Source organism: Rhinoderma darwinii, chromosome 9 (assembly GCF_050947455.1).
Source record: "Rhinoderma darwinii isolate aRhiDar2 chromosome 9, aRhiDar2.hap1, whole genome shotgun sequence".
NCBI lineage: Eukaryota > Metazoa > Chordata > Amphibia > Anura > Rhinodermatidae > Rhinoderma > Rhinoderma darwinii.
Window position 1 is genome coordinate 84,420,020 of NC_134695.1, and position 26,726 is coordinate 84,446,745.

At 45.2% G+C, this 26,726-nt stretch overlaps 1 protein-coding gene and 1 long non-coding RNA gene across 2 annotated transcripts in view; one reads left to right on the forward strand and one right to left on the reverse strand.

Annotated features, from left to right (window-relative positions):
• Window positions 1-1,540: 1,540 nt before the first annotated feature.
• On the reverse strand, window positions 1,541-20,873 carry LOC142661115 (uncharacterized). Its single transcript, XR_012850633.1, has 3 exons — window positions 20,783-20,873; window positions 17,652-17,808; window positions 1,541-1,628 (listed from the first exon to the last, which is right to left on the reverse strand). It is a non-coding gene; the product is annotated as an uncharacterized LOC142661115 (long non-coding RNA).
• Window positions 20,874-20,896: 23 nt separating this feature from the next.
• ITFG1 (integrin alpha FG-GAP repeat containing 1) overlaps window positions 20,897-26,726 on the forward strand; it is a 116,533-nt gene continuing 110,703 nt past the window's right edge. The window contains exons 1-3 of the mRNA XM_075838386.1: window positions 20,897-21,143; window positions 24,575-24,650; window positions 25,985-26,136. Coding sequence (XP_075694501.1) covers window positions 20,960-21,143; window positions 24,575-24,650; window positions 25,985-26,136 — 412 coding nt within the window. The 5' untranslated portion in view covers window positions 20,897-20,959. The remainder of the gene's footprint in view (window positions 21,144-24,574; window positions 24,651-25,984; window positions 26,137-26,726) is intronic.

Consider the following 26,726-nt stretch of genomic DNA (forward strand, 5'->3'; position numbering starts at 1 on the left):
CTCAGCTGCTGCAGAACCCCATAATACACACCTCAGCTGCTGCAGAACCCCATAATACACACCTCATCTGCTGCAGAACCCCATAATACACACCTCAGCTGCTGCAGAACCCCATAATACACACCTCATCTGCTGCAGAACCCCATAATACACACCTCAGCTGCTATAGACCTTTTTTAAAAGGATGAGAGATTTTCGTATCAATGGTGGACAAGAAGTGCTTTTGTGGAGTGTATGAATATCCTCAGTCTCTACTAGAAATTATTATGAACACTAGGGGTCCCCTCATCAATGTATTTACATTCAGATGCTAAAAAAACAAAAACACTTCTCACAGCTGAGGGTTCGTTACAATTGTATCCAGACTAAACAATCCTCGGTGATTAGCATAACAATTTTTTCCCCTGTACTTGACTCCGAACTGACAGAAATTTCCTGTACTGACACATTGTAACAAGTCATCAGCTGAGTGAGCAGGACTAGGTCTTCGGCTCACTGACAATCTTAAAAATGATAAAGAAATGAAACGCAAAGTATTAGAAAGTTACAGAACTTTGTATTGTACAATTATTCAAGACTAGACACCGGCCATTTAAATTTTCGACTAGAGAATCCTCTGTCAATCATTCTGGTCAGTGCTGTCCCTTGCACAGGAGAGTAATCCACAGGAGTGGCCCCGCCGGCCCTCAGATCCCATCAGTAACAGGAGGTGAAATTACACTTCAAGATGCATTTTTTTTATTTGCGGGAATGATTTGTTGTGCGCGCCGTACAGCAGAGCCGGAGCTGCGCGGGGATAGTAATCATGCATTTATTTAATGTGACCGCCGATGAGCGATGTGACCGGAGAACACACTGACCCGAAGGATAGGAAGGCAATTTCAGTGTTCAGAAGAAAATGAGAGGCTGTCGCACTTAAGTGCCATGCGCTGCCGATTCTGCTGATAGATCGACTTCTCCAAAGTCACAAGTGTCCGCGGGCTCCATGTCAAGACCTCAAAACATTTTACCTAGCGGGCGTTACCCGTGGGGATGGAGACCACCCCCGCAAAAAAAATCCCTGGTGCTACATTGTTGCAGAATGTAACAAAAAGCCGCTGAAGTTGCAGGAGGGCGCCATTGTTATCATTTTCTTGTTCCAGAAGGCGTCACGTCCTATCCAGCAAGTTTGTGGTGTGTCGGGGAACAACATATTTTACTTGCAATACCGTCATCAAAATTTCCCTATAGAAGCATTTCTAGTACTGCCCCTTTAAGAGAACTGCAAGTGGCAAATCATGACAAAGAAAACCTCACTTGTCAGGACAGAGAACTTCCAATATCAGGAACCCGAAAAATAATATTAACCCAAAATCTGCCACTTAATCAGAGTAATGTCCCCGCTGGTCCTCTGTTCCTGGGCTTGTAAAACTTCACGTTATATCGCAGTTCTGTGCCAGATTATCAGACATTCTGGACTATCAGATTAAAGGATTTTTCAACTCTAATCAATAGTCCTGTGCGGGGGGAGGGGAATATGGCGACTCTTTACCACTCACCAATCCTATAATACCGGTCCAGTTTGTCCCACAGGTTTTCGTTATCCGGTCGGGGGAGGTCGCAGCTTTTTAAGGGTTCATAAACGGAGCCTGAAATGAGAAAACGGAAATGAAACCAGCGAAGCAAAGAGGAGAAAACCGGATTATGTACAGGAATCGTAACAAGGAATTGTTTTATTAACCTCAGCTACTATGTAATCTATCTAAATACTATATGTATACTGCACGTAATCTATATGTAATCTATATACGTTCTGCACATATTCTACATGTAATCTATATGTATTCTGTACGTAATCTGTATGTATTCTGCATGTAATCTAATCTATATGTAATCTGTACGTAATCTGTATGCATTCTGCATGTAATCTATATGTAATCTATATGTAATCTATATGTATTCTGTACGTAATCTGTATGTATTCTGCATGTAATCTAATCTATATGTAATCTGTACGTAATCTGTATGCATTCTGCATGTAATCTATATGTAATCTATATGTATTCTGTATGTATTCTGCATGTAAACTATATGTAATCTGTACGTATTCTGCAAATTATCTATATGTAATTGTAACGTAATCTCTACATAATCTCTATGAAAACTTGCTTTACTATTTTGTACCAATTATAAATTTGATGTCATTTTTTTCCATTCATATCCAGAGCTGCATTCAGAATTCTGATGGTTGCCCTTGGAAACAGACAGCGATTTGGCCCCACCCCTCTGCCAGACATGTGACAGACTGAGCTCTGTACTTGCGCTCCCACAATGCACTGCTGTCTGCTTCATTTCTCATAGACCTGTAAATTATCCTGTGCCGATGTTTCTTCTCTAACTTTATTGGGACGTTTATGTTACCCAATTTTTAATTTTCTTAATATATTTTCCATTGACCATGAACTACATTGTCCCTTATACTCCAGTCACATCCAAACACCGCTACACAGAATCCTCTCTGATGGAAACACCACATCTCCTAGAATGCAACACAACAGAGTCTCCCTCTGTACAGATACTGCAGGGGGAGAAGTGAGATGTGAGGTCACAGTGTAAGGCGGCGGTGGCACGGTGGGGCGCTCCTAGGATTGCTTCAACACAGTGGTCGCCGGGTACGGAAGTCAATGAAGGGAGAACAATTTTAAGCTATGAGCCACCGGGGCGAGGTGCCACGAACCCGCTGTTTTAGCTATCGGAGGGAGTTTTTCAGCAATTGTAACCCCCCCCCCCCACACTGACGTCATCTTCTGAAAAGTCATAAAAAAATATATAAGCGAACGTTTTATCAATACACCATGCTGTAGAGCATTCTGGGAGACGTAGTGTTTACTCAATGCTATCTGGAGTAAAGCAGTGAACGCAGGTGCCTGGAATATAAAAACTGCTCAGGAAAAAAGAAAAGCTATTACTTAGGAGGCACTTAAGAATTCTGGATGCAGCTCTGGGTGTGACTGGAGTATAAGAGCTCAGCACAATACACACAACACAAAGTATGTGAAATTTCTCTATATGATATGTCGATTTTAACAGTAAAACACAATTCCCCCGAAGCTGTGACATACAGGGAGACATTTCCTTTTAGATGTAGAATATTTCTGTTTCAATTTGCAGCGGGAAATTCTGCGCGGGGTAAATTAATTCCTTGGCGGAGACGGTCGCCTAATAAAAACGCAGCGCTTCATTAGCTCTGAAGGAATTAAAGCCTTTCTATTAATATTTTAATTGCCTTTTTAATTTCTGCACAAATCGCAGACAGGCTTCCTAGCAACAAACATCTGACGGCTTAACGTAAACCCGACTCCGCGCCCGGCCCGACAAAAAGCCTGGAACTAATTCAACGAGGTATAGAAGGCGCCCGCGAATCTCCGCTGCGCCGAGCACAATCACCACTAGAGGATTACTGCCGGTCCTCAACCAACAACAGGTTACAACACCGCTCCATATACCAGAGGAGGAACATTGTAAATATCTGCAGTTATATCTTATACTCCAGTCACATCCAAAGCTGCATCTACAATCGTTTTCCTGTCTTCGCTCAAACTGGAGAACCTCACATCTCACTGCTGCCCTCTACTGGGTCGGCATCTCTACATTCAGTGATCTCCAACCTGTAGCTCTCCAAGTGTTGCAAACTATCCCTGCCAGAATTGGAACAGCATGTTGGGGGTAGTAGTTTTGCAACACCTGAAAAGCCACAGGTTGGAGATTATTGGGCTCCAGTGTGAAGTATTGGAAGAATTGATTTGCCAAGTTGAAGATTTGACAATTTAGGAAAATGGTGGACAAATGGATTCATTCATAGTATTACATGGACGGGTGAATGGGGCGACAAGAACTAGAACTGCGAAAAATTTAGGGTTGACACCCGTCACCGTGCACTACTCTACTATAGAAAAAAAACAAATCTATAAAGGTTCCATCTGTAGCCGCATCATAGTTGTTATGGGCATTGTTCACACTTCACTGCTGCATTAGTTCTCCGAAATCTCCCCCAAAGGATAAGTAATGTAATGTATGTACACAGTGACTCCACCAGCAGAATAGTGAGTGCAGCTCTGGAGTATAATACAGGATGTAACTCAGGAGCAGTACAGGATAAGTAATGTAAGGTATGTACACAGTGACTCCACCAGCAGAATAGGGAGTGCAGCTCTGGAGTATAATACAGGATGTAACTCAGGAGCAGTACAGGATAAGTAATGTAAGGTATGTACACAGTGACTCCACCAGCAGAATAGGGAGTGCAGCTCTGGAGTATAATACAGGATGTAACTCAGGAGCAGTACAGGATAAGTAATGTATGTACACAGTGACTCCACCAGCAGAATAGTGAGTGCAGCTCTGGAGTATAATACAGGATGTAACTCAGGAGCAGTACAGGATGAGTAATGTATGTACACAGTGACTCCACCAGCAGAATAGTGAGTGCAGCTCTGGAGTATAATACAGGATGTAACTCAGGATCAGTACAGGATAAATAAGGTAATGTATGTGCACAGTGACTCCTCCAGCAGAATAGTGAGTGCAGCTCTGGAGTATAACACAGGATATAAGTCAGGATCAGTACAGGAGAAGTAATGTATGTATACAGTGACTCCACTAGCAGAATAGTGAGTGCAGCTCTGGAGTATAATACAGGATATAAGTCAGGATCAGTACAGGATAAGTAATATATGTACCCAGTGACTCCACCAGCATAATAGGGAGTGCAGCTCTGGAGTATAATACAGGATGTAACTCAGGATCAGTAATGTATGTACACAGTGACTCCACCAGCAGAATAGTGAGTGCAGCTCTGGGGTATAATACAGGATATAACTTCAGGATTAGTACAGGATAAGTAATGTAATGTATGTACACAGTGACTACTAGTAGAATATTGAGTGCAGCTCTGGAGTATAATACAGGATGTAACTCAGGATAAGTAATGTAATGTATGTACACAGTGACTCCACCAGCAGAATAGGGAGTGCAGCTCTGGGGTATAATACAGGATATAACTCCGGATCAGTACAGGAGAAGTAATGTATGTACACGGTGACTCCACCAGCAGAATAGTGAGTGTAGCTCTGGAGTATAATACAGAATATAACTCAGGATCAGTACTATATAAGTAATGTAATGTATCTACACAGTGACTCCCCCAGCAGAATAGTGAGTGCAGCTCTGGAGTATAATACAGGATGTAACTCAGGATCAGTACAGGATAAGTAATGTAATGTATGTACGCAATGACTCCACCAGCAGAATAGTGAGTGCAGCTCTGGAGTATAATACAGGATATAACTCAGGATCAGTACAGGATAAGTAATGTAATGTATGTACACAGTGACTCCACCAGCAGAATAGTGAGTGCAGCTCTGGAGTATAATACAGGCTATAACTCAGGATCAGTACAGGATAAGTAATGTAATATATGTACACAGTGACTCCACCAGCAGAATAGTGAGTGCAGCTCTGGAGTATAATACAGGATGTAACTCAGGATCAGTACAGGATAAGTAATGTAATGTATGTACACAGTGACTCCACCAGCAGAATAGTAAGTGCAGCTCTGGAGTATAATACAGGATGTAACTCAGGATCAGTACAGGATAAGTAATGTAATGTATGTACACAGTGACTCCACCAGCAGAATAGTGAGTGCAGCTCTGGAGTATAATACAGGATATAACTCAGGATCATTATAAAATGTATTTACAAAGTGAATCAACTTAATAGTTTCTCAAGGTAGAACTACGCAGATTTGCCATTGTGTTACTGTATCTGGAGAACATTGTATAGGTACATAATGCTGCGCACACAATAGACCATGACCGTTTTATATTTGCGAGGTCACATGGGAGTTTGCGAGACGACTGTACAATAAATAAGTGACTGCAGCCATTTCCGCTCCCAGGATCCAGCAATTCGAATAAATCGGAGACGACGTGGAGAACACGGGCGAGAGCTGAGAATGTTCCGGGGTCACGTCAGCGCACAATGTCCTTGTAATGTCTTTTCACCCTGGACGATGAGTCACCCCCCCCCCACCCAACATTTTACCTCAATGCATGAGAAGAGCAAGAGCCATAAAATACAAAGCGATAAAACAGCAAACAGAGTTATTATTAGCTCCCCGCGGAGAAGAAACATGGCGTTCGCTTGACTAAAACATTGTCATCGCTCAGTGAGAGACATGATGTATGGACAGACGAAGCTGCCACTGTCCATCACACAGTGACAGCCGCCATCCAAGGCCCACAGAGGAGGCGTCCAAAGCAGCGACAAGGTTTAAAGAGACAACGTCACCAAAATAAGGGATAAAAACGGTCACTTCATTTTAAGGGTATGTTCACACGGCCTATTTACGGACGTAATTCGGGCGTTTTTGCCCCGAATTACGTCTGAAAATAGCGCCTCAATAGCGCTGACAAACATCTGCCCATTGAAAGCAATGGGCAGACGTTTGTCTGTTCACACGAGGCGTATATTTACGCGCCGCTGTCAAATGACGGCGCGTAAATAGACGCCCGCGTAGAAGAAGTGACCTGTCACTTCTTTGGCCGTAATTGGAGCCGCTATTCATTGACTCCAATGAATAGCAGCGCTAATTACGGCCGTAATTGACGCGGCGTTCAAGCGCCTGCACATGCCGGTACGGCTGAAATTACGGGGATGTTTTCAGGCTGAAACATCCCCGTAATTTCAGCCGTTACGGACGCCCTCGTGTGAACATACCCTAAGGGGACTCCACTAAAATGTTAATATATATATATTTTTTTAAATTCTGATTAAGGGCCTGTTCACATTAGCGTTCGCTTTCCATTGATAGGTAGCGTCTGAGTTTTCCGTCGGGTTAACCCCTCAAAGGAAATGTGAACGGAAACCTTAGCTTCTGTTTGCATCACCATTGATTTCAATGGTGACGGATACTTTGCTAATGGTTTCCGTTTGTCGCAGTTGTGAAAGGGTTACGTTTTTTTGACGGAATCAATAGCGGAGATCCTCAACTCAAAGCGAAGGAGGGATGGCAGAAATACCACCATGACTTTTCCGGTCTCTTTCTTACTGGCCTATTTCCATATTTCAGTAAATTAACATTTCGGGGGAGGACTTGTTCAAGAGGCTCTTCCCACGGATACAGGCTGAAGCCTGGAAAAAATAATCTAGAATCCACCACTAGGGGGAGCTTACAGTTATACATTGAACTCATAGTAACACACGTATGTGGGCAGCTCCGCCTAGTGGTGGCTGCAGACAACCAGAATTGTATTATTTAAAGCAGTGGTCCCCCAACCGGTTTGATGCAAGAATTATTATTTTTTTTTGGGGGGGGGGGGGGAATTCCGCAGCATAAAACAGTAGCAGCAAAGTGGATGAGACAAAACAAGTCTCCTCCAGCGTCACCCCTGCTCATGTGCTGTGCATTTATTTTCATTTTTTTTAAGACCCCCCCCCCCTGTCAATATCTCAAAATAAATCTTTCAAATCTGATTTTGTGGAGTTTGGTCTATGAATATGTGACTATAATAAGAATGTGCAGAAGTTACAGCTGATGAGATGCAGAGATTATTGCGGGCGATTAAAAATCGGAGCGGTAAAGTAGCGAGGTCGCCGGTGTAATTGAATGTCATATAATTTGCGCTGCTCTCCGTGCGGTCGGTGTGATCCGCATCTCGTCAGCAGAGGATTTACAGCCCAGAATTGCTTTATTGTTGGATACAATGCGATTGGAAGAAGATACTTCGGGCGCGGGACGGTTTTATAATGAGGGAGGACACGGAAATAATAGATTCTGTCAACGGCGGACACGGAGGATAATGGCGACTCGTGGCCCTGCAGAACAGGAGGCGGAAAATTGCACCAAATAACCCGTAAATGGGTGAAATCACACGACGACGCAATACGTAAAGAGCGTCGCCCATTATCACTTATGGGTCAGTTGTGCATTACACATTGTAACGCATCATGCAGTTTATACGTATCACAGCACAGTCTGTAAAGAATCGCAATTTAAAGGGGTTGTACAGGATTAGAAAAATGTGGTCGCTTTCTTCTAAAAGAGCGCCACATCGATCCACAGTCTGCATGTGGTATTGCAGCTGAGTCCCATATACTTTAATGGAGAAAAGCTGCAATACCAGATACAACCCATGGACAGGTGTGGCGCTGTTTAGGAAGAAAGCAGCCATGTTATCTAATCCTGTACAACCCCTTTAAAGGGGAACTCCAGTACAAACCTTCAGACTGCCAAATTAATGGTTTTCTGAGGGAGCTTTTTGCTAGACAAAGGGTTAAATTTGTAAAGGCCGTTGCATAATTTGAGCCTTCTGCTGCTAACGGCCACTATTGGGTGATCTCATCTCTACAGTGCCTATCTCCAGAAACAGCGCCACGCATGTCTATAGGTTGTGCCTGGTACTGCAGCTCAGCTCCTTTGAGCGGTTTAGACCTAAGCAGTGGTCAGATGTGGCGCTGTTTTTTGGAAGATGTATAGCTGGGCCCTTAAAGGGGATGTCCACAATGATTTTATAATAAATAGAGTCTCCGGTGATAGAGGATTCCACTGCTCTTAATGCTGGGGAAGCTGCTCACCTGAAATGAATGGGGGGGGGGGGGGGGATTGGGTTTAGAATGCATGAATGCTATTGGTGCTCCAGAGTGACAGGTTCTCTCTTCGATTGGCTTTCCACTCAAGAACAGAGGTGTTCATTCCATCCCATGTTGGATGACTGACTCCTCAAGGGTGGGGCTTTGCTAAGAGGCGGGGCCTAACCTGTTCAGTGTCCCATGGGGTGGCACAGAGCTGTACAATTATTGCTCTACCTAAAAACATAGGAAAATCCCAGGCAAATACCGTCTTACAACAATTTTAAGAATGCCGCAATAGCGCCGCCATGACAGAGGGATCCTAGTACGGTCAGTTTCTCTATATTACACCAGGGGCCACACACAAGCCATCGTCCGAGTCTTTGCGGCGGACATCTTTATCTTTGTCCAATAGGGAAATATTTTAAGTGACAGTAATCCTGCAATTTTACCCCAAGTCACACTCAATCTCTGCTTGTTGTCAGTGAAGGGGATGTATCACTACATAACTACTTTCAGGAGCCAGGAGAAGCCGAGTGACAACCATTATCAGAGCTGGAAAGAAGAAGTGATAGATTTATATGGACTCGCATGTGGAGAAGCAAGATCACCCCGCCACACAGTCACAACCGCCACACAGTCACAACACCCGCCACACAGTCACAACCCCCCGCCACACAGTCACACCACCCGCCACACAGTCACAACCCCCCGCCACACAGTCACAACCCCCCGCCACACAGTCACAACCCCCCGCCACACAGTCACAGCCCCCCGCCACACAGTCACAACCCCCCGCCACAGTCACAACCCCCCGCCACACAGTCACAACCCCCCGCCACACAGTCACAACCCCCCGCCACAGTCACAACCCCCCGCCACACAGTCACAACCCCCCGCCACACAGTCACAACCCCCCGCCACACAGTCACAACCCCCCGCCACACAGTCACAACCCCCCGCCACACAGTCACAACCCCCCGCCACACAGTCACAACCCCCCGCCACACAGTCACAACCCCCCGCCACACAGTCACACCACCCGCCACACAGTCACAACCCCCGCCACAGTCACAACCCCCGCCACACAGTCACACCACCCGCCACACAGTCACAACCCCCCGCCACACAGTCACAACCCCCCGCCACACAGTCACAACCCCCCGCCACAGTCACACCACCCGCCACACCCCCCCGCTACAGTCACAACCCCCCGCCACACAGTCACACCACCCGCCACACAGTCACAACCCCCGCCACAAAGTCACAACCCCCCGCCACACAGTCACAACCCCCCGCTACACAGTCACAACCCCCCGCCACACAGTCACACCACCCGCCACACAGTCACAACCCCCGCCACACAGTCACAACCCCCGCCACAAAGTCACAACCCCCGCCACACAGTCACAACCCCCCGCCACACAGTCACAACCCCCCGCCACACAGTCACAACCCCCCGCCACACAGTCACAACCCCCCGCCACAGTCACACCACCCGCCACACAGTCACAACCCCCCGCTACACAGTCACAACCCCCGCGACACAGTCACAACCCCCCGCCACACAGTCACACCACCCGCCACACAGTCACACCACCCGCCACACAGTCACACCACCCGCCACACAGTCAACCCCCGCCAGTCACCCCAATTTCTTGGGCACCCCGAGGACTATAAATCTTACGATTCCCGCACTTTCCTCAGTAAACAAGTTCTGCAGCGCGCTCCACGGCGGCGATATACTGGAGGTCGCTGTACGGTGACCCACAGAACGTTCTGGGTTAATGGCTTCACCTTAACACCGTGCCCTCTATCATGCCTTCACTTTTCAGCTTTTATTGAGCGGGGGCAAGACGGGCACCTGGGATCCTTAACTCTCTGGAATAAGAAATTTAGAAGTGAACTAACAGAATGGAGAGTCAGGTCCACAGAGTCGGGGGAGGAAACATATTTATTTATTATTTACCTAAAATTCATGCTTAAAACTTAAATAATATGCAAATTTTTCAAATAATTCACTCTTTTTGTAGCAATTTCATGTGTTGTTTTCTTTATCCTATGCAGATCAGATTTCTGCTGGTTGCCCGTGGAAACAGTCAAAGGTTTAGCTCCACCCTGCTGTCAGTCATGTGACCTAATGGTTACCTGAGCTCCCACAATGCACTGCTTTCTGGTAACAGACACGAGATCATCCATTGGTCCCACCTGCCAGTCACACTTTCTGATCATTTGCAGCAAATAATAGGAACGGTCATGTGACGGACACGAGTGACGGATTATCAGACTTTCCGGCTCGTTGGTAATTTCATAGTAAATATTCCTAGAGGTTGTCAGCAGTGAAGATATGGGACAACGTGGTGATGGGGGGACGGGACGGATTATTTTAGACTTCGGCGTTGAAGAACACAACATTTAGTCTCTCAAGCCAGAAATGGCTGATAACAGGGAGCACTAGATTGTATTCACCTGCACAGCCAATGGGAAGAAAAAGGTGTAATGTCGCTTTAAATTTATTTTAGGGCAACTATTTATAAATCATATAAGTCAATCCGACAGCAAAACTCAACGCATGTAACCCTTTCATCACCGTGTCGGCAAATATGGCGGATACAAACCTTCCCTGGATGGGGGGATCCCATGGGGGCACAGCGCTGTAAGATCGCTCTTAGGACATATTCACACAGTGCAGTTTTGCCATGCATACGTTTTCACCGCAATTTTCCGCGGTTTCCGTGCTAAGAGCAAATCGTGGTAAGAACACACGCGCACAGTGTGAACACGGCCTTACGATGTCTGTGGGAGACAGAACTGGAAATTATCTACAAATCAGTCATTGCTCCATTTTAAAAGTGGTTTATAATCCAGCGAGGGCTGAACGCTGCGCCACGTGCGACCCGGCCTCTGACTCCTCACCGGTAATTACTAGAAACGGCAAATAACCGGCGGGCAGCGAGCGCTGCGCCAGAACAGCCTGCCCTGATTAATTCACCCCAGAAATGGACACACGTCCCCAGAGAGAAGACCTGAGGGAAGAGAAGCGCCAATATCCAGATAATAAGGAACGCTCGCTCTTAACCCCTTCAGGGCCGGGCCATTTTTTTTATTTTGCCTCTTTGCATTCCGGCGCTCTTACCTTTATTACTTATTGTTCGATGTCGCTGGACGAGTTGTACTTTACCTAGCGGACTTCTGTACATTTACATTATCGTTTAACGGATATAAAAAAAAAATTTGGCCAAAAATGCAAAAAAAAAAAAAGGAATTTCCCAGCGTTTTGTTTTGTTTTTTTAACACCAATTAGCATAAATGATACAATAAATGTATCTGGGACTTGTATTTAATAAAGTTTATTTATTGCAAAAATAAAAAAAATAATGGCCATTTGTCTTTTTTACCCCATTTTTTTTTTTTTTCGTTAAAATTACTTTTTTTTTATTAATTTTTTTTTTTTAATCTTATAAGGAGATTTTTTCTTTATTATTTGGGACTCGATCGCATCACAGGAAATTCCAAAGGTGGTCTCCCTCTCACTCTTTCCCTTCAAATGCCGCAATTAGCGCTGATCGCAGCATTCAGAGGGTTAGGGTATGCTCACACAGGGCGGATACGCTGCGTATAGGGGGTTCCGGACAAAAAAACCGCAACGAATTGTGGAGCAGTTTTTCGGCCGGAAGGTCCGCTGCGGAAAACAGTAACAAAAGAATAAAAAGCCTCTACATTCCCCTTAGTCGTGGCGACGCGTTCCTCTGCCGTCCTGCAGACCGGCCTCCCGGGATGACGTTTCTTCCCATGTGACCACCACAAAAATCGCAACATCTGTTATTTATTGCGGGTTTTACCTCCCATTGAATTCAATGGGGAAGACGCGCAACAGAAAAGCAGCGATTAAAAAACTATATATATACAGGTGTAGCTGTGCAGAATTTGTCAGATGTAGCAGAGCCGAGATTCATTTGGATCAACAACATGCAATTTGTGTCTTACATAGGACTGCAGGTAAAACTACTACGCTGCCTTAAAGGAATACCGCAGGTAAAACGTATACATTGGGATATGCCTAATGATGGGCTTGAGGGGCCGGGCACGACACGCAGGTTCATTCTTTGGTGTTCTTTGAACCCCTGTGTCATGCAGCGCCCCCTCAGCACAGAGTATCAGCTTTCTCCGGAGTGCTTCTTTGATTCAGATGTGTTATGTACAAGTTAGAACAGTGTAGCTCTGCTATATCTATATGTGTGCACAAATACATTATATAATATGATACCATGGCAACCAGAAAATGTCAACATACGTAGTTGTGCTGCGGTGCGTGGCGCAATTTTTTTTATTTTAAATGAATAATTCTTGGAAATGTTTCTAGAACATGGGAGAAAGCGATTACAGGAGAGATACAAAATGTTAAATAGAAAAACGTTTTGCTTTGACGCCGACGACCTAGAAAAGAGTAAAAAGAATTCAGAGACGTGATGGGGGTCAGCAGAGCGCAGGGGGGTGAAATGTCCAGGCTGTCCTGTGTGCGGGGCCCCTCCCCCCTCGGCTGCAGGTTACTGGATCACCCTGCACTATTTTTAGGACATTGATCTTTTCACTGTTCCAAATCCAGAAAAGTCATCTATAAACAGAGCAGCTTAATATAGCACCCGACACATGAACCAAGGGGGACGGAGAACAACCCCCCCCCCCCCCCCCCAGGAGACGGTAACAAGCTGAAATTAAACATCAACAGGGTCTGTCGTGTATGAGCTCAGCGAAGACCTGACCCGAAGTCTATAGAGAGGACACTCCAAGTCCTCCTGCCTCTGTGTATAATCGGGAAAAAGTCTAATGCCCAAACGTCACTGCATGTATGTACACAGTGACTCCACCAGCAGAATAGTGAGTGCAGCTCTGGAGTATAATACAGGATGTAACTCAGGATCAGTACAGGATAAGTAATGTAATGTATGTACACAGTGACTCCACCAGCAGAATAGTGAGTGCAGCTCTGCAGTATAATACAGTATGTAACTCAGGATCAGTACAGGATAAGTAATGTATGTACACAGTGACTCCACCAGCAGAATAGTGAGTGCAGCTCTGGAGTATAATACAGGATGTAACTCAGGATCAGTACAGGATAAGTAATGTAATGTATGTACACAGTGACTCCACCAGCAGAATAGTGAGTGCAGCTCTGGAGTATAATACAGGATGTAACTCAGGATCAGTACAGGATAAGTAATGTAATGTATGTACACAGTGACTCCACCAGCAGAATAGTGAGTGCAGCTATGCAGTATAATACAGGATATAACTCAGGATCAGTACAGGATAAGTAATGTAAGCACACAGTGACTCCACCAGCAGAATAGTGAGTGCAGCTCTGGAGTATAATACAGGATATAACTCAGGATCAGTACAGGATAAGTAATGTAATGTATGTAAACAGTAACCCCACCAGCAGAATAGTGAGTGCAGCTCTGGAGTGTAATACAGGATGTAACTCAGGATCAGTACAGGATAAGTAATGTAATGTATGTACACAGTGACTCCACCAGCAGAATAGTGAGTGCAGCTCTGGAGTATAATACAGGATGTAACTCAGGATCAGTACAGGATAAGTAATGTAATGTATGTACACAGTGACTCCACCAGCAGAATAGTGAGTGCAGCTATGGAGTGTAATACAGGATATAACTCAGGATCAGTACAGGATAAGTAATGTAATGTATGTAAACAGTAACCCCACCAGCAGAATAGTGAGTGCAGCTCTGGAGTATAATACAGGATGTAACTCAGGATCAGTACAGGATAAGTAATGTAATGTATGTACACAGTGACTCCACCAGCAGAATAGTGAGTGCAGCTCTGGAGTATAATACAGGATGTAACTCAGGATCAGTACAGGATAAGTAATGTAATGTATGTACACAGTGACTCCACCAGCAGAATAGTGAGTGCAGCTCTGGAGTATAATACAGGATGTAACTCAGGATCAGTACAGGATAAGTAATGTAATGTATGTACACAGTGACTCCACCAGCAGAATAGTGAGTGCAGCTCTGGAGTATAATACAGGACGACAGAATAAGTAATGTAATGTATGTACACAGTGACTCCACCAGCAGAATAGTGAGTGTAGCTCTGGAGTATAATACAGGATGTAACTCAGGATCAGTACAGGATAAGTAATGTAATGTATGTACACAGTGACTCCACCAGCAGAATAGTGAGTGCAGCTCTGCAGTATAATACAGGATATAACTCAGGATCAGTACAGGATAAGTAATGTATGTACACAGTGACTCCTCCAGCAGAATAGTGAGTGCAGCTCTGGAGTATAATACAGGATGTAACTCAGGATCAGTACAGGATAAGTAATGTAATGTATGTACACAGTGACTCCACCAGCAGAATAGTGAGTGCAGCTCTGGAGTATAATACAGGATGTAACTCAGGATCAGTACAGGATAAGTAATGTAATGTATGTACAAAGTGACCCCACCAGCAGAATAGTGAGTGCAGCTCTGGAGTATAATACAGGATATAACTCCGGATCAGTACAGGAGAAGTAATGTATGTACACAGTGACTCCTCCAGCAGAATAGTGAGTGCAGCTCTGGAGTATAATAGAGGATGTAACTCAGGATCAGTACAGGATAAGTAATGTAATGTATGTACACAGTGACCCCACCAGCAGAATAGTGAGTGCAGCTCTGGAGTATAATACAGGATATAACTCCGGATCAGTACAGGATAAGTAATGTAATGTATGTACACAGTGACTCCACCAGCAGAATAGTGAGTGCAGCTCTGCAGTATAATACAGGATATAACTCAGGATCAGTACAGGATAAGTAATGTATGTACACAGTGACTCCTCCAGCAGAATAGTGAGTGCAGCTCTGGAGTGTAATACAGGATATAACTCAGGATCAGTACAGGATAAGTAATGTATGTACACAGTGACTCCTCCAGCAGAATAGTGAGTGCAGCTCTGGAGTATAATAGAGGATGTAACTCAGGATCAGTACAGGATAAGTAATGTAATGTATGTACACAGTGACCCCACCAGCAGAATAGTGAGTGCAGCTCTGGAGTATAATACAGGATATAACTCCGGATCAGAACAGGAGAAGTAATGTATGTACACAGTGACTCCTCCAGCAGAATAGTGAGTGCAGCTCTGGAGTATAATAGAGGATGTAACTCAGGATCAGTACAGGATAAGTAATGTAATGTATGTACACAGTGACCCCACCAGCAGAATAGTGAGTGCAGCTCTGGAGTATAATACAGGATATAACTCCGGATCAGTACAGGATAAGTAATGTAATGTATGTACACAGTGACCCACCAGCAGAATAGTGAGTGCAGCTCTGGAGTATAATACAGGATGTAACTCAGGATCAGTACAGGATAAGTAATGTATGTACACAGTGACTCCACCAGCAGAATAGTGAGTGCAGCTCTGGAGTGTAATACAGGATATAACTCAGGATCAGTACAGGATAAGTAATGTATGTACACAGTGACTCCTCCAGCAGAATAGTGAGTGCAGCTCTGGAGTATAATACAGGATGTAACTCAGGATCAGTACAGGATAAGTAATGTAATGTATGTACACAGTGACTCCACCAGCAGAATAGTGAGTGCAGCTCTGGAGTATAATAGAGGATGTAACTCAGGATCAGTACAGGATAAGTAATGTAATGTATGTACACAGTGACCCCACCAGCAGAATAGGGAGTGCAGCTCTGGAGTATAATACAGGATATAACTCCGGATCAGTACAGGAGAAGTAATGTAATGTATGTACACAGTGACTCCTCCAGCAGAATAGTGAGTGCAGCTCTGGAGTATAATAGAGGATGTAACTCAGGATCAGTACAGGATAAGTAATGTAATGTATGTACACAGTGACTCCACCAGCAGAATAGTGAGTGCAGCTCTGGAGTATAATAGAGGATGTAACTCAGGATCAGTACAGGATAAGTAATGTAATGTATGTACACAGTGACCCCACCAGCAGAATAGTGAGTGCAGCTCTGGAGTATAATACAGGATATAACTCCGGATCAGTACAGGAGAAGTAATGTAATGTATGTACACAGTGACTCCTCCAGCAGAATAGTGAGTGCAGCTCTGGAGTATAATAGAGGATGTAACTCAGGATCAGTACAGGATAAGTAATGTAATGTACACAGTGACTCCACCAGCAGAATAGTGAGTGCAGCTCTGGAGTATAATACAGGATATAACTCCGGATCAGTACAGGATAAGTAATTTAATTACAAATTGACTTCATTTTTTCAGATTATTTCTATACTGAAATGGTGTTCAGAGTTTATCCTAAAAGCATATTAATATAACAATTTATCTTTGTATCTGTTCCTGAGAAGGATATAAATATGGTTGTCACTCAGCTTTCTCAGAACCAGAGCGGTAAATCTGCCTGGTCAGCATGGGATGTTTTGCTGCGAAACAAGGCAAATTTTTCATTCAGGAGACTAGGAAAGCTGTGTGACAACCCTCAATAGGCTGTATTTGAAGTTATTTTGGTTCTCACAAACAGATATCACTGGGAAACAGACAAATAGAATCTGATGAGTCAAGGACAGATTTAGGCTCTATTAATATCTGCGTTGGAAGCGCCGTTAGGGGACTCCGTCCCAAATCTGGCGGAAATTACCGAAAACAATAGCGCAAAATGCTGCTCTATTGTTTCCAGTAAAGCCACGGACACCCGGACAAAAAACTGACGGAACCCATTAAAGTCAATAAGTTCCGTCGGGCGCCGGTTATCTCCTTTGTTTAATAGAACCCCAGCTTCCGGCATTTTCATTGCTCGGCTCCTCCGACGGAGCAGAACAACAGAATGCCGAAACGCAGATGTGAACAGGGACGTAACCAAACACTGAACTCTGCCCGATAATCGCCACGACTAATCACCTGGATTCTGTATCATTGACACCACAATATCACGTGCAACATTGTATAACATCCTATAACGTGCAACATTGTATCACATGTGTTAGACATGAATTATAAGCACTTACCTGATCGCAAGTACGTGGGCGACAAGGAAACGGCCGTGTCGACCAGCTGCGCCATTTTACTCGACTGCATTGGGACCAACCACAGACTTCTCAACCCACTTTGGCTAACGGTTAGTAGTTGTTAGGGGCAATCACAGTGAAATTAAGGTGTTAGCGGCTGCGTTAGGGAAGAAGTCCGCACAAATGAAGAGCAGAAGACGACAGGAGGAGAAAAAAAAACATCACGCTGGTGTTAATGACACACGGTAAACAGTCCGCAAAACACAAATCAACAAAATGACACGAGCGAGAAAATCCGCGCTCACGTCAGGATACCGGAAAGTGCTGGGCTGACAAAATAGCGTCGACTATCAGGGTATATTCGCTATTTCATGCACTAACCAACCGGAGGGTATCCTAAAGTGAGAGGGAATGTGCCCTTATGTCTCTAGACCAGAGGTGAGACTACAACTCCCAGCATGCACTCACTGCCGCATGCTGGGAGTTGTCGTTTCACAACAGCTAGACGGCCACTGGTGCTTTCTGTGACGGTTCAACATGAAAGGACGGTGAACTAATAAGAACACGGGATGGATAAGACGTCACATTTTTCGAAATGTTGGCGTTGCTAGACTCAAAGACCCTCCAACCTGCCAGTCCGTGAGGGGGTGAAATAAAGTGCCCGCTATACGAAGATGCTCCTCCGACTCTTAATTAGATCTTTTGAAATTCCGAAAAAAATACCGGGGGTTAAGGTGCGGGGCCTGTGTCAGGTTTATCAATCACTGCTGTATCGCCAAGAGGGATTACTGAGGGACGGGAATACCGGCCGGCTGATCAGCACCCTGGGGGGCATTTTAATGGGTGCACTTGGAATGACACCCACTTGCTTATCTTTAATAGGGGTTTTTAGAGGTGCCCGAGGAGGTCCGTCCGGTCACAGACTCAATCCAGACATTTTTAAAGTTACACCTCAATAATATTTGTGCCCAATGTTGCATTTTGCTTCATATTATCACATTATAAACGTTAATTTAGTGGTTTCAAGAAACACTCCGGGCCAAACGAATACACTGGTTATGCCTGGTGAAGAGTCTGAGGGGGCGGAGCATGACACAGGGATTCAAAGAACACAAAAGCGAATCGGTGTCATGCTCCGCCCCCTCAAGACCCACGATGGGTATTACACAATGTAGTTTAGGTAATGTCCGGAGTGCTCCTTTAACATAAAAGTGAAACATGATGGCAGAATGACCACTACATGAGCCTGTGGATGGAGGTGTCGTTAGTTCAATCACATCAAATCTAAGGACAATCAGCAGTAGGTAAAGCCAGGGACACACACGAAGAGGAGATAAGTCACTTAAAGAGACACTCCGGTAAAATTATTAGAGTGTGTTGTTTAGCGCAGGTGCGGAGCATGACACAGGGATTCAATGAGAACCATAGAAAGAATCTTTAGTCATGCTCCGCCCCCTCAGGACCGGCACCAGACAACGCAGTGTTTAGGTTTTGCTCGGAGGACTCCTTAAAGAGAAGATGTCCAGTTTTGCTTTATTATATAAATAAATCTGAAAAATGAGGATTGTCTAGACTGGATACAATTGTAACAAACCCCCAGCTGTGAGAATTTTTAGATCTGGACATGTTTTCAGCCAGTGGCTGTAAACAGGAATATTCTAATTCACTGACAGCAAACAAAGGACTGGTGAGGAATTGAAACATTTATATTAGACATTTGCAGAACTTTTCAATTTGGGCATAAAACCGTCAGGCTCCGTTAACTCCTCCGCCCCATGACACAGCTAAAAGATCAGTAAACAGTACATACAATGGACCCAGCCTCTGTGTGTGCACGGATCTTACCCCGGCTCGGTGGAGGTTTGGAAACAATGTGGTCACAGCAGAACAACAACATACACTAGGGGGGAGGGGAAGCGTAACGGAGATCATCGATACGACCGCTTCAAAATTCGCCAATTTCTAGATCGATTCACGCAGCAAAGGGAAATATTCATCCTCATATAACGAAAAATTCTGCAGCTTTCTCATAGACGCTACATTTTCATTTAGAAAATCTCTGCTAGCTGTCAGTGAATAGGAACATTAACCAGAGACTGAAAACCTGTACAGACCTGATTCTTCTCACAGCTGAGGGGTTGTTAGGATTGTATCCAGTCTAGACAATCCTCTGTGTGCTAAACACATCAACAGCACAAACCTCTCCCTTAGCCACAGAGTTTGTTACAATGTATCAGTGAAGGTAAAATGTCTGGAGTCCAGCTGTTCAGCTCACAGACGATTGTCTAGACTGGATAAAATTGTAACAAACCCTCAGCTGTGAGATGTATGAGATCTGTCCAGGTTTACAGCCTCTGGATGTAAACAAGAATGTTCTCATTCACTGCTGTCAAGCAGAGATCTTGAAAACGGTGACAATTTGAAGCAACGTCTACAAGGAAGTTACAGAACTTTTCATTACATAATTCGGATCCGACTGCAGCCGAGGAAATGAAGAATTACGCAGCAACGATAAAAATTTACAACGTGGCCGACAATTGCAAATACAGCGAATGGCGTTCTACTGCGGAATGTGAAGTGCTTTAGGTGACGGAAAAACAACACGCACCATATATAGTACACGACACGTAAGAAACGCAAAATTATAAGTAGAAGAATGGCGCAGGACGGTCGCACTCCTCATTATCCCATCGGCAGGTCTTACGGTACACGGCGGCTTCCAGAGGTCGTGTTATTACCATGGAAACCCACATGTTGTTGCGTTACCTTCAACTTGTCCACAGACGTGGATAAGCCGCACAATAACACGATTCCGTGGTGACGACTCCCGCCGTGAACGCGCCAAATTATAAATATTTTTTATTTAAAAATCCTGCACGATGGAAATCGCAAAAAGTCGCCTTAGGCCGCTTTATTATCAATACACAAACCGCCATTGAGGACTAGGCAACTTGGGGGCACATAAGAGTGATATAGATATGGAGGCACATAAGAGTGATATAGATATGGAGGCACCCGCCTGCCCATCCCCCATCACCACACAAGGGCCACCATGCTGGGGCCACACACACTGTGAGCGAGCAGGCAGTCAGGGATGTTACAGCGCACACATCACCGCCTCATGTCCGCACCTGAGCGCCCGGACCGAGCCCTGAGCCCCAGCACCTTCCAGCTCACGTCCGCCAGTCCCTGAGCCATGTCCAGCCGCGGCTCCACTATTCTGCTCCTTCCCGGCTTCCGTAGCCGGCGCTCAGTGACGTCACCAACCCGGAAGTGTCCTGCAGATCGTGTCGCCGCTGACAGCCGGGATGGAGCAGCTCTTTCGCCGTTCGTTCCCGCTGTTCCTGGTCCTCGCCGCCGCCGTGTCCCCGCTCCGAGCCTCTCTGAGGAATATCACCTGGGATGTGCTGGGCTCAGAGACCCGGGGATGGGTGGCGGCTTTTGGAGACTTCAACGCAGATAAACAGACTGATATGTTCATCGTCAGAGGGGGTGAGAGGGGCCGGGGACTGGGGCTTGGGGGTGTCGTGGGGGCCAGCCGCGTCAGGGAGGGGTTCAGAGTGTCAGCTCTTGGGGCAAGCTCCACTGCTCTTATCTGCCACTGACTGCGTTATACTGCAAATGTCACGTAAATAGTAAATGGTTAAAAACTGCGCAGTACAACTTCTCCTGTATGTATGGACACTGCACAGTACTACTTCTCTCCTGTATGTATGGACGCTGCACAGTACTACTTCTCTCCTGTATGTATGGACGCTGCGCAGTACCACTTCTCTCCTGTATGTATGGACGCTGCACAGTACCACTTCTCTCCTGTATATATACGGACGCTGCGCAGTACCACTTCTCTCCTGTGTGTATGGACGCTGCACAGTACCACTTCTCCTGTATGTATGGACGCTGCACAGTACTACTTCTCTCCTGTATGTATGGATGATGCGCAGTACCACTTCTCTCCTGTATGTATGGACGCTGCGCAGTACCACTTCTCTCCTGTATGTATGGACGCTGCGCAGTACCACTTCTCTCCTGTATGTATGGATGATGCGCAGTACCACTTCTCTCCTGTATGTATGGACGCTGCACAGTACTACTTCTCTCCTGTATGTATGGACGCTGCGCAGTACCACTTCTCTCCTGTATGTATGGACGCTGCGCAGTACCACTTCTCTCCTGTATGTATGGACGCTGCACAGTACTACTTTTCTCCTGTATGTATGGACACTGCACAGTACCACTTCTCTCCTGTATGTATGGACGCTGCACAGTACCACTTCTCTCCTGTATGTATGGACACTGCGCAGTACTACTTCTCTCCTGTATGTATGGACGCTGCACAGTACTACTTCTCTCCTGTATGTATGGACGCTGCACAGTATTACTTCTCTCCTGTGTGTATGGACGCTGCGCAGTACTATTTCTCTCCTGTATGTATGGACGCTGCACAGTACCACTTCTCTCCTGTATATATACGGACGCTTCACAGTACTACTTTTCTCCTGTATGTATGGACGCTGCGCAGTACCACTTCTCTCCTGTATGTATGGACGCTGCGCAGTACTACTTCTCTCCTGTATGTATGGACGCTGCACAGTACTACTTCTCTCCTGTATGTATGGACGCTGCACAGTACTACTTCTCTTCTGTATGCAGATGGTTGTTCTTAGCATGTGGTTTGTTACAGTGTAGCCATTGCTCAGTACCACTTCCCTTGTTGATCCTGTTAGTGGTTGTAGTTGCGGGTAACCTGTGCTGTGGATTGGTGACCCCGCAGGGGTATGACTGACCCTTCTGGTGCTTGTGCTTGATAATGGTTTATGAAGGATCTGGTTGTGCTGATCTTCAGGTTCCACATTGTGCTCTGGATCTACTCTACCTGACACAAGGCGTCGCCCAGCCCTATGTAAATAAAGATCATTGCTTTCTGTCAGTGAATGAGAACCTTCTTGCTTACAATCAAAGGCGGCAAACTTTCACAGATCTTCTACTACTCATAGCTGATGGTTTGCTGCAGTTGTATCCTGTGAGCTAAACAACCTGCACTGATACATTGTAACAAACTATCAGGACAGAAGCGAGATTTCGGCTGCTGATGATGTATTTAGCTCTCAGAGAATTGTGGACACAATTGTAGCAAACTCTCAGCTGTGTGAGCAGGGCAACAAACCATTTTTTATTAGCTGACAGCAAACAGTGATGTTGAAAATGGTGAGGAATTGGAACACAAAGTCTCTTAGATACAATTCATAAGATCATTGCTGGCAGCCAGTACAGTTCCATTGTTTCCTTTCTCTTCTATGTACTGCAGCGGTCGGTAACCCTCGTCCCTCTAGTTGTTGGGAAACTATAACTCCCAGCGTTCTCTGACAACCGGCTGTCATGATATGATGTGAGTTGTAGTTCCCCCAACTGCTAGAGTGCCACATAATATAAACCACTGCTGTACATAACAGGCCAGAATATTATTATTCTGGGAAAGAAGGGTGACCGCTAAGATGGCCATAAGTACGCCTGCCGCAGTGTTGTCACCCAGCTTTCCCATAGTCCCGTACATCATATCCGCTTAGTGTAACGGCAGTGTGGAATCCATTGGGAGATTTGCCATTCAGGACCCTACTAAAGCTGGGTGACAACTGCAATAAGAGCTGTAACGGCTGCTCCAATGGTGGTCACCCAACTTTCCTAGAGTCCTGAATGATGAATCGACCTTTTAAAGCTGCAGCATGGATCTGGTATTTATCATTGCATAGATATGCTTGCCATGCAGGGGGCTAGTAAAGTTAGGTGCCAGCTCCAGTGAGAGTTGTAACGTCTGCTGCAATGGTGGTCACCCAGCTTTCCAAGAAACAGATATAATTCAGAAGCAGCGGAGCGTTCAGCCAGAGGACTGACACACGTAGACGTCCTGGTCGCTGCCTCGTCAGACGCGATGGAAACATCAATGTGTACGTTTTACCATCAGCCGACAGATGTACATATTGACTTTAGTCATATTTCGTAACGTCTGTCGCCGGCCGCCATGTTTTATGCCTCGGCTGCCGGGTACCTGCCCTGGAGCGTTCTCTAGGTTGTTATATTACGCTGTCAGAGGGCTCAGCGCCAGGTGTAGGAGCGCCATGTTTACTTTTAGGGAGGTCAATAGGGAACAAAATTCTTGTCTCCAACCCCTAGTAAATAACCTGCGACTCTCAGCATCTGTGGCACTACAATACCCAGCATGCCCCACCAGCAGGCCACTTTTTGCAACGTCTTGTGACCGTTGAGTTGCAGCTGCTGTAAATTCCAGTAGTAATGGTGGTAACAATGTAGTGGTGTCCAACCTGGGACTCTCCAACTGGTGCAAAACTACAACTCTCAGCATCTCCTGACAACCTCAGCCGCGTGTTACATCCTGTCTAGACAATCCTCGAAGTCCATCAGCAGTAACAAATCTCGCCTGTCCTGATTGTTTTTTACAATGTATCAGTGCAGATAAAATGTATCAGTCCAAAGGAATGTCTAGACTGGATACAATTGTAACAAACGCCGTAAGAAGTGTTCGGTCAACCCCTGAATGTAAACAATTTTTCCATTCACTGATGGCAAACGGAGATCTTGAAAATGATGAGGAACGCTGATTGATCAGGGGAGAATCAGGACGACCATAAGTGAAATGAGCTGTAAAGTTACTTTACATTAGATGCAGAATGAAACTGTAGTAAAGACATTTATAAAACGTAGGTGGCTGCTCGCTGCGGTTTTCAGGCGCCGGATACGTTTTACTATCGGAAAAATAAAACATCTGCTTGCAAAGTTCAATCTTATAGCAGCAAATTGTATGACTACCAGTGGGTGAGGAATGGCCCAGTTTAGTGAATCTGTCTTGTAAAGTTGATTTACACTGCAGCTCTTCTCACTTAGCTGTTCTCATTTTGTCATTTCAGGCAATGAATTAAGAATCTTTTTGGCCGACCTGAAGGCAACGCCGTATTTCAGCCCCAAAGTCAAATTATCATTAGAGTAAGTATGAGATGGTGCCCCCTGCAGACCTCCCCGCACTCACATCTGGAGCGTGACGGGTGCGCTGCCGTGCTATAGTCATGATGGGCAGATATTAGAAGATTTATTTTTGTTTTGGATCATGGCTCCAATGAGAACAAGTGTGCGGCGCCCCCTGCCTGGCTTCGGAAGCCTCCTCATGTTGGTGCCAATCTATATTGTACCCACTCTTCATGCATAAGTCTGACCATCCTAACCCCATGATCTGTCTCAGCCAATCAACCAAACAGGGATTTGCTGATTAGCATCTGTGCACTATTTAAAGGAATTGTCCATTTTATAAAATCCATTGTCATACATCATTTTAGGGAATCATGAGTTAATAGAGGGGGGGGGGGGGTCTTCTGTTCAGGATCCTTATCTCTTTGTCGGAGTGGAGAGCAGTTACGTACAGCGTCTCTGGAGGACCTGTGAATGGGCACTGTGTAATACTTAAATTAGCCTGTGGTGGCGCTGCTGGGAAACTGAACACTTACTACCAGGTTTCCCCACAGATCACAGCTGATCGCTGGGTATTCCAGCAGGAGGACACTTTGTGATAATCTTATTGACAAGGGATGCTTCTAACAACTAGGAACTGTCCAAATTGGAGAACCCCTTTAAGTAGGACATCTAGTAGGTTCCCTAGTTTAGAGGGGACGGTCCTGTGTCAGAATATTTCTAAAACGTGGGTCCACTTTAATATCGACAACCACCTTCTCTACCTAATGTAAGAAGATTCAGGGACTGCAGGATCAGACTACACAGGGTTTGTAGTCTGTAACAATGGAGACACATAGGTCTGCACAGGAGCTGCATACACAATATGGTAAAAAATGTTAAAGCGACTAAATGCAAAGCTGCTTTAATTCTCCTTCTAGATACATTGTTGCAATAAAAAAAAACTATGGTTGCAGAGGTGGCCCGTCCCTTTACGTATATAGTGACTTTTTATTTTTACTTTCTAGGATACTTCATTTCCACACCATTTTAACATCTCTGCTTGCTGTCAGTAAATGGAACACATCTCATTGAATTACATGGGCAATGGAGACGCGCCAACTTCTGTCAGTCGCCCATCCCTTACAGACTACAGTAAAATCATCAGTTCCTGTAGTCAGTGGGGGATGGGCGACTGCGGGAATTGTGAATTACTAACTCCGTCACTGAAATGTATTGTGTCACTTCAAATAGTTCTATTTGGGAATCCCCATAAATGTCATGTCCTAATATTTGGGAAGGGGAATATCAAGTCTTTTTATGTTGCTTCGTTCCAGATGTATCTCAGGACTCGCTGATTTTTGTCTTTTTTACAGGAGTGAAGGAGTGCTGATAACCAGTGTGGTACCTGGAGATTACAATGGAGATTCCCAAATGGACGTTCTGCTGACCACTGTGCCCAGCGCCCAAACCGGGACTGACCGTCCGCTTTCTGTGGTTGTATACTGGGGGCAGAACCAAACCCTCAGTAAGTTCCATATGAGGAGTCTGAGTTGTAGCTTGTGTGCCCCCTTATCTGGTCAGAAGTATCAAGATGGCTCATACCCCTCATCCCCTGCCTTCCCCTACATCATATATGGGACTGATATCAGCCTCTCCTCTTATATCACTCCAGCACTATTATACCCTCCAGAGACATTACATCATATGTGACTGATATCAGCCGCTCCTCTTATATCACTCCAGTACTATTATATCCTCCAGAGACATTACATCATATGTGTGACTGATATCAGCCGCTCCTCTTATATCACTCCAGTACTATTATATCCTCCAGAGACATTACATCATATGTGACTGATATCAGCCGCTCCTCTTATATCACTCCAGTAATATTATATCCTCCAGAGACATTACATCATGTGTGACTGATATCAGCCGCTCCTCTTATATCACTCCAGTACTATTATATCCTCCAGAGACATTACATCATATATGTGACTGATATCAGCCGCTCCTCTTATATCACTCCAGCACTATTATATCCTCCAGAGACATTACATCATATGTGTGACTGATATCAGCCGCTCCTCTTATATCACTCCAGTACTATTATAT